Consider the following 11,968-nt stretch of genomic DNA (forward strand, 5'->3'; position numbering starts at 1 on the left):
GCCAGGTTGGATAGGGCTTGGAGCAGTCTGATCCAGTGGAAGGTGTCCCTGCCCATGGCACAGCATGGAACAAGATAGTCTGTAAGGTGTTTGGCAATTCAAACCTTCTGTGATTCAGTGATACTTGGGAATCCAAAGCTAGTATTAACAGCTACTCCTGGGCAGGGATTGAGCAGCCAAGTCTCTGCCTGGAGCAAACACTGAAGGTGCTGGAGCAAGGGCAGTGGTTGATTTTGGTTGTCTTATCTAACACAGTACTTCGACATGGATTTTTCCCTCTTGAAACTGCTCTCAGTTTTGCTGAAAGTCAAACAGAGACCTTGTCAAAAGCCATCACATCTTCCTCTGCAGCCTCATCACTGCAGCAGTGTCAGGCACACACACAAATCTCTTTCCTTAAAAGAGAAGAGTGTCTCCTGCAGCCTTGAGCCATCTGTGGCTTGTGCAGGGTCACTGGGATCAACTCTGTGGGAGCATTGCTGGATGCACAGAGGTTTTTGTCCTTTCTTCCCCTCCTGGCCCAGCTTTTTGTTTCTTTTTTCCAAAAACTGCTCTGACAAGCACAAAGTGGCTTTGGTCAGCAGTTGGTGTGAGGTCCTGGGTGTGCATGGGTGAGCTTAGAAGGACATGGGCAAATGGGTCTGGTTTTGCATCAGTTGGATGCTAAGTGGTGCCAGAATTAGATGAAGGACTTGCAGATTTTTCATCCTGACACATTATGGCTAAACACACTGCGAGACAAGTTTGGGTTCCAAGAGGCAGTTTTAGGGGTGTGAAGAAAGGGTCAAACAGCTCATCAGTTGTCAATGCCAAGTGTCCCAAAACCATCCTTTATTCACAATTCCACCTGGCATTCCAGGAGCCACCTAGAACTGGAGCTAAGGCGGGAAAGAGACAGATGGTCTCACAGTCACCAGCGCAGCCAAGAAAGCAAAAAAGGCCCAAAGAATTGGCTCAGACAGGTAATGTGACTTGGGTTTTGGCTCGGGTTTGAGGTACAGTTTCCCTTGGCTTGTTTGCTTTTACTGAGCTTTCTCAGGCAGTAAATGGTTGTTGTTCATGTGCCATAACCAGAGGAGATTTGCAAAGATTTTTTATACACTCTGAACAGGCAGTTTGAACTGCAATGAGAACTGTGCAGTAACAGAGATGGCTTCTGCAGTTCTTTGTTTATCTCTGGTCTGCCTGAATGGTGCAGACCATTTTGTCTTTTTTGACCAGTATTACACAACTTCAGTCAAGTGCTTTAGGCCTCGTGGCTCAGCTGTGACCCACATCTTAGTTGAGAAGAGGATTCTTTTTGTTGCTGGATGGGAAAGTTTGTCTCTGGTCAGCTTTTACAAAACCTCTTCAGTCCATCTTCATTCTCAGCCTCTGCTGTGCAAATAAGAACTGGTGGCTGTGGTGTTTCTGGTAGAGGGAGGTCATGGGACCCCTGCCCACCTCTGAGAGGCACAATCCCCTCTGCTCACAGCAGAGAGAAAGCACTGAGAGCTGCTCCCAGGGGAAACTGGGACCCAGATCACCCTCAGTGCCAAGGAGGGGCAGAGCAGTATCCCAAACTAGCAGTGCCAGTTCTCTCCTTCCAGTGTGGCAGGAGTGAAACTGGACTTCTCCTCTAATGCAGCTGATGGGTGAGTGTTTCCTTTTGGCAGGATGGGAAGCTCAAAGTCCAGGAAGAAAATGCTCAACTGAAGCAGTCGCTGAGAGAGAACAGTGTCCTGCCACACAGGTAAGGAAGGAAACACATCTCATCTTTGCCTCTCCTTCCTCAAGTCCTGCTTTCCCTTCTCCAGTTTCTGTACCAACAGGGAGTTTGGAATAGTCCAACTTCCCTTTCTAAGAAGGATTTCCAACCTCATGCCCTTTATTGAATTCTCTGCTGCTTTTCCATAGCTCTCAAAGGGAAGGAAGAGGTTCTGTTGTTTGCCACCAGTGCTTTCAGATGGGAAATGTTCTGTGTCTCTCCTATTTATTTTTGAATTTTTTTCTATCTAAATCTGCTCTTAACTAATTTTTCTGACTCAAGAATCCTTGGTAAGCCAAATGCAAGACCTTTGGGACTCATGTCCAAAATACCTTTGGTGAGGGAAAGGAGAAGGATGTTAGGACCTCCTAAAGAGAAGGTGCTGGGGAAAGAGAACTTCCAAGTGTGATTTTAAGAAGATGTGTAAAATTGTGGTTCAGGTCACTTGTTTCCAAGCTGCATTATTGCAGAGGAGGATTCTTGCTGCAGGATTTGAGTATTTAGTTTTAGGAGTTAAAAGGTGTTTTCAAAGCCCCTGGGCACAGCTCAGTGCTGAGGCTTTGGGTGGAGGATGGAACAGCCCACTGTAAGTGCTCTGACTGCCAGGGCTCTGCTGTCCCCTCGAGGCACTCCCCAGAGAGTTAATCAGTGAGTTAATCAATGAGTTAATCAGGAAAATATCCTCTTAAAATAGCATAAAGCTGTTCAAATCTGCTTTGTCAGATACTGAAAACCTTCCAGGCCTGAGATGGTTTTTACCCGTTTCACCTGGAGTGTTTAAGCAAGTGAAGGGTCAGGTTGATGGTTTACAGGCCTTGTGGTGCTTTATTGCTGTGTTTCACAGCAGGGGTAGGGATTAAACCTGCAGGCCTGTGCTTAAAGCCAAGCTGTTCTGCTCTAGCACCTCGACAGTCTTTTCTGTATTCATGCTCCCTCTCTTCTGCTCTCCTGAGGGCATTTTGCAATTTTTTCTTCTGGTCTTCCCATTGAACCAGGAGTGCTAATCAAAAATCTGGGGAGGATTTTAAAAATGGGATGAAGGAATTCCCTGATCGCACAGATGTTTTATTTAAAGGCTCTGGTGAGGAAAGGCCAGCTCCAAGTGACACTGTTGTTCCCTTGTAGGTCCCCCAGCAGCACGCAGGAAGAGCAGGTGGGTGATTCTCCTTTTTTTCTCTTTTCCTGTAAGTCAGCTGGACCAAAATCTGCTCCTTCTCCTCCATGCTCCTGGCAAAGCACAGCCAGACCCCCAGTGAGCTACTGGGATGCCTTGTGCTGTCTTGTGCACTGGGAATTTCTGCTGCTGCCAGCTTGTTCCCAGTGAAAACCGTGTTTAGTTCCCCCGTATTGCTGCCGAGCTCTGCCACAAGGAGGCATGTAAAGTGGAATGTTTCGGTTTTGGCTTGGGATTTAGGAGCAACTGTCAGGGCCTGGACATGCCGAGATCTGCCAGCTCTGCCAGGAGGAGGACAGCCGGAGCCAAAGAAAGGTAAGTCCTGGGCTTGAACTGCCATCTCCCACACCTGGTTACTGTGAGTTCCCTCTGCTTTTTCTTGTGCAATCACAGATTCCCGCTGGTGATGTATTCCTAGAAATGAGCCTTTGCAGGCTCCTCTGCCCTTAACAGAACTTTGTTAAATGCTCATGGGGTGATGGTTCCTTGCTCTGCCCTGTTCAGCCGTTTCGTTTTTCTCCTGCTTGTGAGCTTCTTTCCTTTTTAGCTCAGTGTTTGTCCTTCCCTGAGTTATCTGCCAAGACTTGAACCTCTCCTTGACTGCTTTGTCCTTTTCCTGCATTCCAGAACATCTGCAAGAACTGTGGGGGCACCTTCTGTGAAGCCTGCTCGGTGCACGAGCTGCCCCTTCCGTCCAGCATCAACCCCGAGCGTGTCTGCAACCCCTGCCACCAGCGGCTCATCCAGCAGTATTCCAGCAGCCCCTGGTAGGGAGCGGGTGGCACAGAGGTGACAAACAGCAGCTGTAGCTGACGGTGTTTCTGGAGTTGCTCAGGGGGATGTGAAGACGCTTGCCTATGTGCTTTGGAGGTCGGATGGGAAGCAGCTTCTTGGTGTTTAGAATCTCCTGTTACTAGAACAGTCTGAGCCCTTAAATCAGCCTGTTCTGTGGAGAATTCCATTGGGACTGTCACATGGGGCAGCCCCAAGGTGTGCCTGAGCAGTCTCAGGACTCTGGGAGGCCCTGCCCAAACCAGAGCTGTTGTCCAAATGTGGAAGTCAGGAGTGTTCTCACCCTCACGCATATGGCGTGGGTGTGTGCTGCTGCTGCTGAGCAAAGGCTCCCCGAAACCCAACTGGAGTGTTGGTATTCCTCACACCTGGCTGCACTTGAAATCCCATTTCCCCTTTTCCGTTTGCCCTGGACAGGCTGGCTCATCCTGGGAACCCCAGGCGATGGTGTGAGCAGGGCAGGTGGGCCACCAGTGAACATGTCCTCCCTGCATTTCCCTGTCTCAGGGCTCTGACCAGGGGCTTAGCCTGCACAGGGACATGCCAGACAAAGCTGTGAATGTTCTGTTACCCTCTGTGCTTTAGGGGCTGAGCCAAGGCCCTGTCAGAGGTTTAGGGCCTCTTGGATCCACCTCTCCACCTTGCACACATGGAAATGTTGTTACAATAAACCTGCCGTTTCACTTTTTGTTGGTTCAAAACTAAGTGGGAACACTTCAGAGAGGTTTCATCATTCTTTGTTACTCGTCCCTCAAGGAATTTCGCTAGTCCAAAAAGTGGGGGTGGCTTCCTTGTGTCACAGAAGTGTTTACTCCTTTTCCTCCTGGCACCTCCTGCAGTCTCTGAGACCACAGAATGTCCTGTAGTTTATAGAAAAGGGATGCACTGGCATGACAAATGCACTGGGGCTTGTACAGATGTTGTTTGGGGATAGTGGTTAATGCCTTGGAGGGGATTTTCTAGTCACTAGATTGGCTGGAAGCACATGAGAAACCTCTTGGAGCTGAGGTACTGACACAGCTGGTACTGCTTTGTACCAGAAATCATCTCTCCTAGATCCTTTCAGGACTTGGCATGTTCAGCCACCCAACCTCTATTCTCTGCTCTTTTGCCCCCCATGACAGCTTCCTGACCCATTTCCTTGCTGGTATCCCCTAAGGTATGGCAGGAGTTGTAAACAGAGTTGAAATACCAAAAGCCTGGAATTCAGGTGAAGTCCTGAGTTCTCTGAAGGAGTGAGACGCAGGAGATGGATGGAGAAAACACGGAATTTAGTGTCAATAGTTTTGAGTACTTATTGTACACATCCAACAGTGTGACTCCTCCCCAGAGAAGAAAATAAAACCCAGGCAATGCAGAGGGAGCATTAAACTGGAGATGGAGGATTAAACTCCATGGAGCAGGGAGGTGGCTGAGCCCCTCCAGAGCACAGCACTGTGGTGGCTGCCAGCTCCCTCTGTGCTCAGGTACTCTGTGTGATGCTAGAGTGGGCTCACACCTGGACCTTGGAAATGGGGGGACAGGTTTTCTGATGTTAATTTTGTTCCACACAATAAAAAATCTTGATCATTCATATCCTGCCTCCTGAGTGGTCTTTCCATCCCATTTGTCTTGGGCAGGAGGTATGAAAGGATTTAGAGTAACAGTGTGCACCTGTGTGAGGTCTTAGATCACTCAGCTGTTAATTGATAATCCTGCTGTTTTATTAATGCAGCCTGATGCACCTGGAGCCCAGGACTGCTCCATCCTGCAGCCCTGGCCATTCCCACTGGAGCTGCTGCTGGTGCAACTCCCCACAGCCCATCACAGTTATAACAAGCTCTTACACAAGGCTGAACTAATCTTAGCTTGTCCTCCTCGCCGAGTGGTGACACTTGAACCTGATCGTCATGCTCATAGCCACGGAATGTGTTTGCTTGGCCTAAAAACAAGGAAGAGGAAAAATAAAAATCATACACGCCCTCCGTGTGGATGTTTTCCTTTTTTTCCTGTATTTTATTCCCAGTTAATCCTCTATTAGAATGAAATAGTGCAGTTTGGCAGACTCCAGGTGGGACATGCTCAGGTGGGGCTGCAGCACAGGCACACGGGGTGGAGGTGTTTAATTCACCCAGCACAAGCACCAACAGGAGGGAGCTGCCAAGGAAGTGTGGGATGCAGGAAAGAGGTTGGACTGAACTTCCTGAACCTGACTTAAGGACCTTTCCCTGGCCTGGATTACAAAACCAGGATGGCTGGGCCTGCTCTCCCTGCTACAGGCACCAGCGGTTGGGGAGCAGGAACCACCACCCCCACTTCCTGAGGAGAATTTATGGCACAAGCTGTCCACTGTCTTACATGGTCACATCAAACCCCATCCCATCTGAAAAACCAATTACTGTGAGGCCACATCTCTGGGATGTGTTTAGCCATGTTTGCTCTTCTTGCCAGGGAATGTAACCCCCCTCAGAGCTTTTCATGCTGCGGAACTGGCACCTGTGGAATCTGGAGGTGCAGGCTGTGGGATCCAGACTGGACACCTGCTGTCAGGCTGTGGGGGTGGTTCCCTTGAGCCCCTCTACGTCTTACCCTTCAGGCTGCTTGGATACTGCAGGTTGTGAGCCTGGGGCACATGTTGCTACAACGAGAGCAGGAAGGACAGAGAGTGATGTACTCACCAAACCTGCGCCTGTGCCACTGTCACTAGCAGTCCTCCTGTCCCGTGGGATGTTCGTTCAGGAACAATTCAATGGCACTGCACTCTGGGCAACGGAAGAGAGGTGGGCTGAGGTCAGACACACGTGTTACATTGGAATTTTTTTTTCCTCTGCAAAGCCCATGGCACATCACAACTTGGAAAGCCACACTCAAGTAATCTCTCTGCACAGTGTACAACAATAGCTGGATGAGCTGTGCCAAACCCTGAGGTCTCAGTCCCAGGCTTGTAGGATCCCCTCTCTTTTTTTCTGACTTACCCATCTGTGACCCCTCCTTGGCCATCGCTGCAACTGCATCCTCGTGGCTCTCAAAGTGCACATCTGCCTCTCCTGTGGCATCTCCACGGGAGTTATATTCCACCAAGATCCTCGTGGGCCTCAGTGGAGCAAAAAACTGAAAAGCAGGAAAGAGAGTTTGGTAAGGAAGAAACAACAGTAATGAACCCTATTCCTCAGAAACTCAATGCTTTTACTCCCAAAACCCACCAACCCATGGTGGGGGGGGAGTCTGAGCTCCTGAGCAGCAAAAGACTGGGTGAAGCTGAGGCACTCCCCAGCCACCTTTCCCACCCCCTGTGAGCTCCTGGCATGGGAACTCCTGCCAGGAACAAAAATCGTCTCACGGCACCAATGTTCTGTACACACCAGTGCAGTTCCATGCACACTGTTAGTGTTTCTGTGCAGTCAGCTACTTGGAAATTTGTTTTAGATTCCCAACGGCTCCTCAAGCCGAGTGATGGATATTGAGACATCTCAGCAAGCCTTAATTCTTTCTTATTCATAGAGAGGAGCAGATCCCTGTTGTGCCTGAGGCCACAGCTTTCTAGAGCCACATGGCACTGAGGACTAACAGACACTAATTAATTAAAAGCTGCAATCCCTGCAGCTGTAACAATTAACTGAGGGTTTGCACAGGTAATGACAGAACCACACTCCATCCGCAGCCTGTTACTCACATTTATTATGTCCTGGACACTAGCGTGGGAAGGAAAACCCCTCATGTGGACAAAGTGCTGTGGTGGCGATGAGGTGTTCTCAGACTCTAAAACATTCCTGGAGCTTTCTGTTCCTTCCCTGCTCAAATCTGTGGAATGGGGGGAAAAAACATCACTAGTGCTTGCAGTGCCCCCTCCCTCATGTGAAAGCCGTGGGCACATGGAGTGACATGAAGGGGCCTGGAGTGAGGCCTTGTGACAGGGAGGGACTCACTGATTTCCCCTTTGGCATGGGAGCCTCCAGTGTCTCTCCAGCCCCTGTCTTCAGAGATGGATTCATACTCTCTTCTCACCCTGGAATAGGCCGTCAGCTGCTTGCTGTAGGGCATGTGCCTTTGCATCTGGTGCTTTCTGCTCACGTACACTTCTATGTACCTGGAGCCCAAAGGGAGAGAGCACACGGCACACTCAGGGCTTGGAGGAAGTACCTTCCAGGTATGTCCTGCCTTGGCTCTGCTCAGGTACTGGGGGTGAGAGCTCTGCTGAGGCGCTGCAGAATTAACTTATTTCACTGGCACAGCTCTCTTTAAGGCTGCTTTTCCCTTGCTGCACTTCTGCAAACCACACTGATTTCTACAAACCCCAAATCTAACACCCGACCCAGCCCCAGAACAGCTCCCAGAACAGACAGACCCACAAGATGCCCAGGGGCACAGGAAATTCTTCAACGGAGTCCTAAGATTCTCCATATGCCTATGAAATTGATGGGATTTCACGAGCAGTGTTAAATCAGGCAATTTCCAGAGCACTGAAGGAACAGTGTGATGAAAAGGAAATATGGACACCCAAGGGAGGGGGGCCTTCCAGCCCTCCTGAAGGGAGCAGCCAGAATAAGGGAAGTAACCCTGTGTACAGGCGGACAGTGCTGACAGCTCAGCCCCCCACTCAGCACTGGGTGCTGCTGGAGGCCAGTTCTGGATAAAACCAGGAAAAATTAACGGGAACCACCTGCCAGCAATTTTGAAAACCTCTCAATTTCTTGGCTAATCACATGGAAATGGAGGTGTGTGAGCCAGATGGATGAGTCAGGTCAGCTCTTGTTCTGACAGAAAAAAATTAACAGTAGATTTGGATTAAGCTCTACTCAAGAGGAGGCAAGTCCAATTAATTAAATTAATTAATTAATCAACCAAATTTTGCCTGTAGAGCAGCTGTTTGCTTTTAGGTTGAGCAGGGTGGTTGACAAACACAAGGAAATGCAGTCTGGAAACAGGAAGTAAGGAAACAAAAAGAAAGAAGTTGGTGTGCAGGAGGAGAAGTAAGGTTTGGAAAACTCTTTTATTATGTGGGCTGCAGATAGAGTTTCATCTTTATTGAAGTCAGAAAACTCAGAAGGGAAAAGCAGCCTTAGTTGTTTGGGTTTTCTTTTCTGAGCACAGCTCATTTAAAAGCTGTGTAGATGTGGTGCTTACAGACAGGGTTTGGGGCTGGACTGGGAAGTGTTTAGTTTAATAGCTGGACACAACAGTCTTAAAGGCCTTTTCTAACCTAAATGATATTATGGCTCTGGGAAAAGGTGGCCTTATGCTTTGGTTTGAGAGGAAAGAGGCTCTTGTGAGGCAAGTGTGTGGCACAGGGCTCAGTGCTCTGGAAAACAACGGCATAATTGCCAAAGGAGATGCAGTCCCAAAGAGGTGGGAAATGGTGTGGTGCTGGCCAGTAGTCCCTGCTGGGAATGGACCCCAGCTAGGTGCTTCCAACAGGCACTCCTTGAGAGGAAGTGCTGGCTGTGCCGGGCACTGAGGGGCAGGAGGGCGGCTGCCAAAACTGCCCAAAGCATGGAGGAACCTGCTGCAAATCCAGCAGGAGCACGTGTCTGAAGGAGGCACAGAACCCCTGTGCATTGAGGCCTGAGAAAACTGTGTCTATCCAGTTCCCCACTCTGAAGGCTGTCATCCCTTTTCACTGGGAGGAGAATGAATTACCTAATGAAGTACCTACCTACTTCCCATATATTCCCTGTGCCGTAGCAGGGCCTTAGCCGCCATTTCCGGAGTGGCAAACTGCACAAAAGCTTCTCCTGTTCTTCTGTCTCCCCGGTAAATGAAAGCTATGTCTGTTATTTTCAAACCTACAGATGGCAGGGGAGAAAAAGGCATTGACTGTGGCAAAAACTTGTGCTATAGCTCAGAAAACCCCCTTTCTTTTTCCCCCCTTATTTTTCTGGTTTTTGACAAGCTAATTGGGCAGCCAAATAGTTCTGAAACAACTGCTCATGCTGGCCTAGGTGGCTTTTTTAAACTCCAATTTTTTGCTTTTGGGCAGTTTTAACAGAAGACTTAATTAAAAATTGAATCAATTTGAGGCTTCAAGTAAGTGAATCCAGCTTCTGGACAACAAGTAGATCCACAGCACAAATATTCCTGAAATTTTCTCTTATTGTGGTATTTTTTTTCTGTATTTTTTAAAACTCAAGTCAGATTCAGTGAATTTCACTTTTTGTGCTGTAGAATGTCATCCTGGGGAGCCAAGACCCAGACTGCTCCAGCACTGAGCATGGGACAAGGATTCAAGTGGCATATGTGACCTACTCATCCTGATGTCATGGCTGGGAGCACCCACATTGCATTCATCTGGGCTGTAACAATCACTCAAACCCTTTTTCCTTCTCAAGTTTGCCAAATTATCCTCTGGTAGCAATCCAACTGCAGATCACAACATCTGGACCCCTTCCTTTGCTTCCCCTGGCCTCAAAATCAGAGTGCTGGAAGTATTGATCCTGGGTTAGAGCTGGATCAGAGGGGCAGGGAAACTCTGCAGGGTGCTCAGAAAGCCTGTGTGACTTCTGGGGAACAGCAGCTCCTTGTGGTGTTTAAGGTGTTTTGAGTGCTTTGCCTCATCCCTTGAGGAACAACAGCATCAACTTAAGGAAGAGAATGCTTAGTAAAAGAAGGGCATGGCCCAGGCTGAGTTACCTGAGAAGAAATCTGCAATGTCCTCCTCGGTGGAGGTGAAGGGGAGGCCTCGGAGCAGCACAACTCCGTCGCTCATGGCCTGCGACTCGTCCCGCAGGTTCTGCAGCAAGCCCTCCACGTCGCTGTCATGGACCTCAAAAACTGCAAGGAGTGTGGCCACGGAGCGTTTTCCCACAGGGCACTGGAAGACAGCGCTCTGCAGGCACCCTCCTAAGGCAGCTTTCGCCCCCTGCAAAGCTCCATCCCTTTTCCTCCCCCAGCCCATGCTCTGTGGTCCTGCCCCTCTGCTTTCCCTGGCCAGCCTAGGTCATTTTGGCCCAGTGGTGGCTGATCTGCTGCTCAGCTCCACCCCAGCGCCGGTACCCATGGAGCTCTCATTCCTTGGGGAGTTTCACTGCAGGGTTAACTCCTGCTGCTCCAAACTCACCTTTCACATAGCGTGAGCCCATGTACCTCAGGTGCTTTTCCAGGGCTCTCTGCACGTCTGCTTTGGACTCCAGCTCAATCAAGGCATCCCCCCTGCGCCTCCCATCCCTGTTTAAGAGGAAGTGTATCCCGTTCTCACCGTTTCGAATTCTACAGCCTGGAAACCAAGGGACACACAACACAGGAACATACAGGACAGCATCAGATACAGGGATCTCTATGTCCTGACTGGAGGGCTCTGAGCTCATCCTCTCAGCACTGCAGAACACTTGCATTTCTAACATACAGTCTAACGTCACACTGACTTGCTTTAGTTTGACAGGCTAGCGAGTAATTTAAAAACTTGCATCTGGCACCTGGGAGGATGCAGCACCATATGACAGTAGGGAGGATCAGCCGTACAAAGGTATGTAAACACTGTGTATTAGGATCAGAAAACACTGCAGTTTGAACTAATTAGTAAAAATCTCCAGTTTCTTAAAAAGAGAGAAGTTTGGGCCACCTATAATGGCCTGTAAGACCAAGACCATTGCTTTGAATTGGATTGCCTTTGCTCTGGAGACACTGATCAAGAAGGGAAAGACCTGTCCAATTAAATTTAAGAGACCATAAGGATGAGCTTCTAGTCAGTGTCCAACAGTCTAGATGTTGATTATTCCCTTTATGAGTCAGTTGCAAATAATTTTGCAACAGTAATAAGACCTCATCTTTCTCTGTCTAACGGTCTCTAAATGTTCCTTCTGTTAAGCAGTCATGAACTAATGGGCTAATACCAGCATGCAGAACAGTTACGCAGGAAAATGAACACCCATACTATCAAAGAAGGTAAGGACATCTTCCTCGGTGCACGAGAACGGGAATCCCTGCGCCCTGACGAGGTAAACAGTGTCGCTCTCCGCCTTGGGTGACGCGGGCTCCTGCTCTGCGAGACGACCTTCGTGGGACGGAGCATCTGTGACCTGGCGCGGACGCACGAGAAAAGCCCCGGGTGAGAAGCGGGAGGCCGCGGTTTCCCACAGGGGTCGGTGCCCGCCATTTTCGCGCGGCCGTACCTGGCTGTACGCGCGGAGGGCAGCGGGGAGCGGGGCCAGCACCGGGGCCGGGACGGGCCGGGGCCGGCGCAGCGCGGGCGGCAGCGCCGGGCCCCGGCCCAGCAGCAGCGCGGACAGAGCGCGGCGGGCGGCGGCGACCACGGCCATGCCGGGGATCGCGGCTCCGCCCCT

The 11,968-nt window shown here is 49.7% G+C and overlaps 2 protein-coding genes across 2 annotated transcripts; one reads left to right on the forward strand and one right to left on the reverse strand.

The window, feature by feature from the left end:
* The first annotated feature begins 806 nt into the window (after positions 1-806).
* On the forward strand, positions 807-5,286 carry LOC146767717 (uncharacterized). The gene is made up of 5 exons (XM_085579485.1): positions 807-962; positions 1,656-1,732; positions 2,873-2,900; positions 3,162-3,236; positions 3,549-5,286. The coding sequence occupies exons 1-5, from the start codon at positions 807-809 to the stop codon at positions 3,690-3,692; spliced, it is 480 nt and encodes a 159-aa protein (XP_085435611.1). The 3' UTR covers positions 3,693-5,286.
* A 108-nt stretch (positions 5,287-5,394) lies between these two features.
* Positions 5,395-11,952, reverse strand: GRSF1 (G-rich RNA sequence binding factor 1). Its single transcript, XM_031504659.3, has 10 exons — positions 11,798-11,952; positions 11,560-11,704; positions 10,747-10,902; positions 10,320-10,460; positions 9,346-9,475; positions 7,619-7,779; positions 7,366-7,493; positions 6,668-6,803; positions 6,371-6,454; positions 5,395-5,634 (listed from the first exon to the last, which is right to left on the reverse strand). Exons 1-9 carry the CDS (start codon positions 11,942-11,944, stop codon positions 6,396-6,398), a joined length of 1,203 nt encoding a protein of 400 aa, XP_031360519.3. The 5' UTR covers positions 11,945-11,952; the 3' UTR covers positions 5,395-5,634; positions 6,371-6,395.
* Between the last annotated feature and the right edge of the window lie 16 nt (positions 11,953-11,968).

This window comes from Lonchura striata, chromosome 4, assembly GCF_050655825.1.
Source record: "Lonchura striata isolate lonStrDom1 chromosome 4, ASM5065582v1, whole genome shotgun sequence".
In the NCBI taxonomy this organism is placed as follows: Eukaryota; Metazoa; Chordata; class Aves; order Passeriformes; family Estrildidae; genus Lonchura; species Lonchura striata.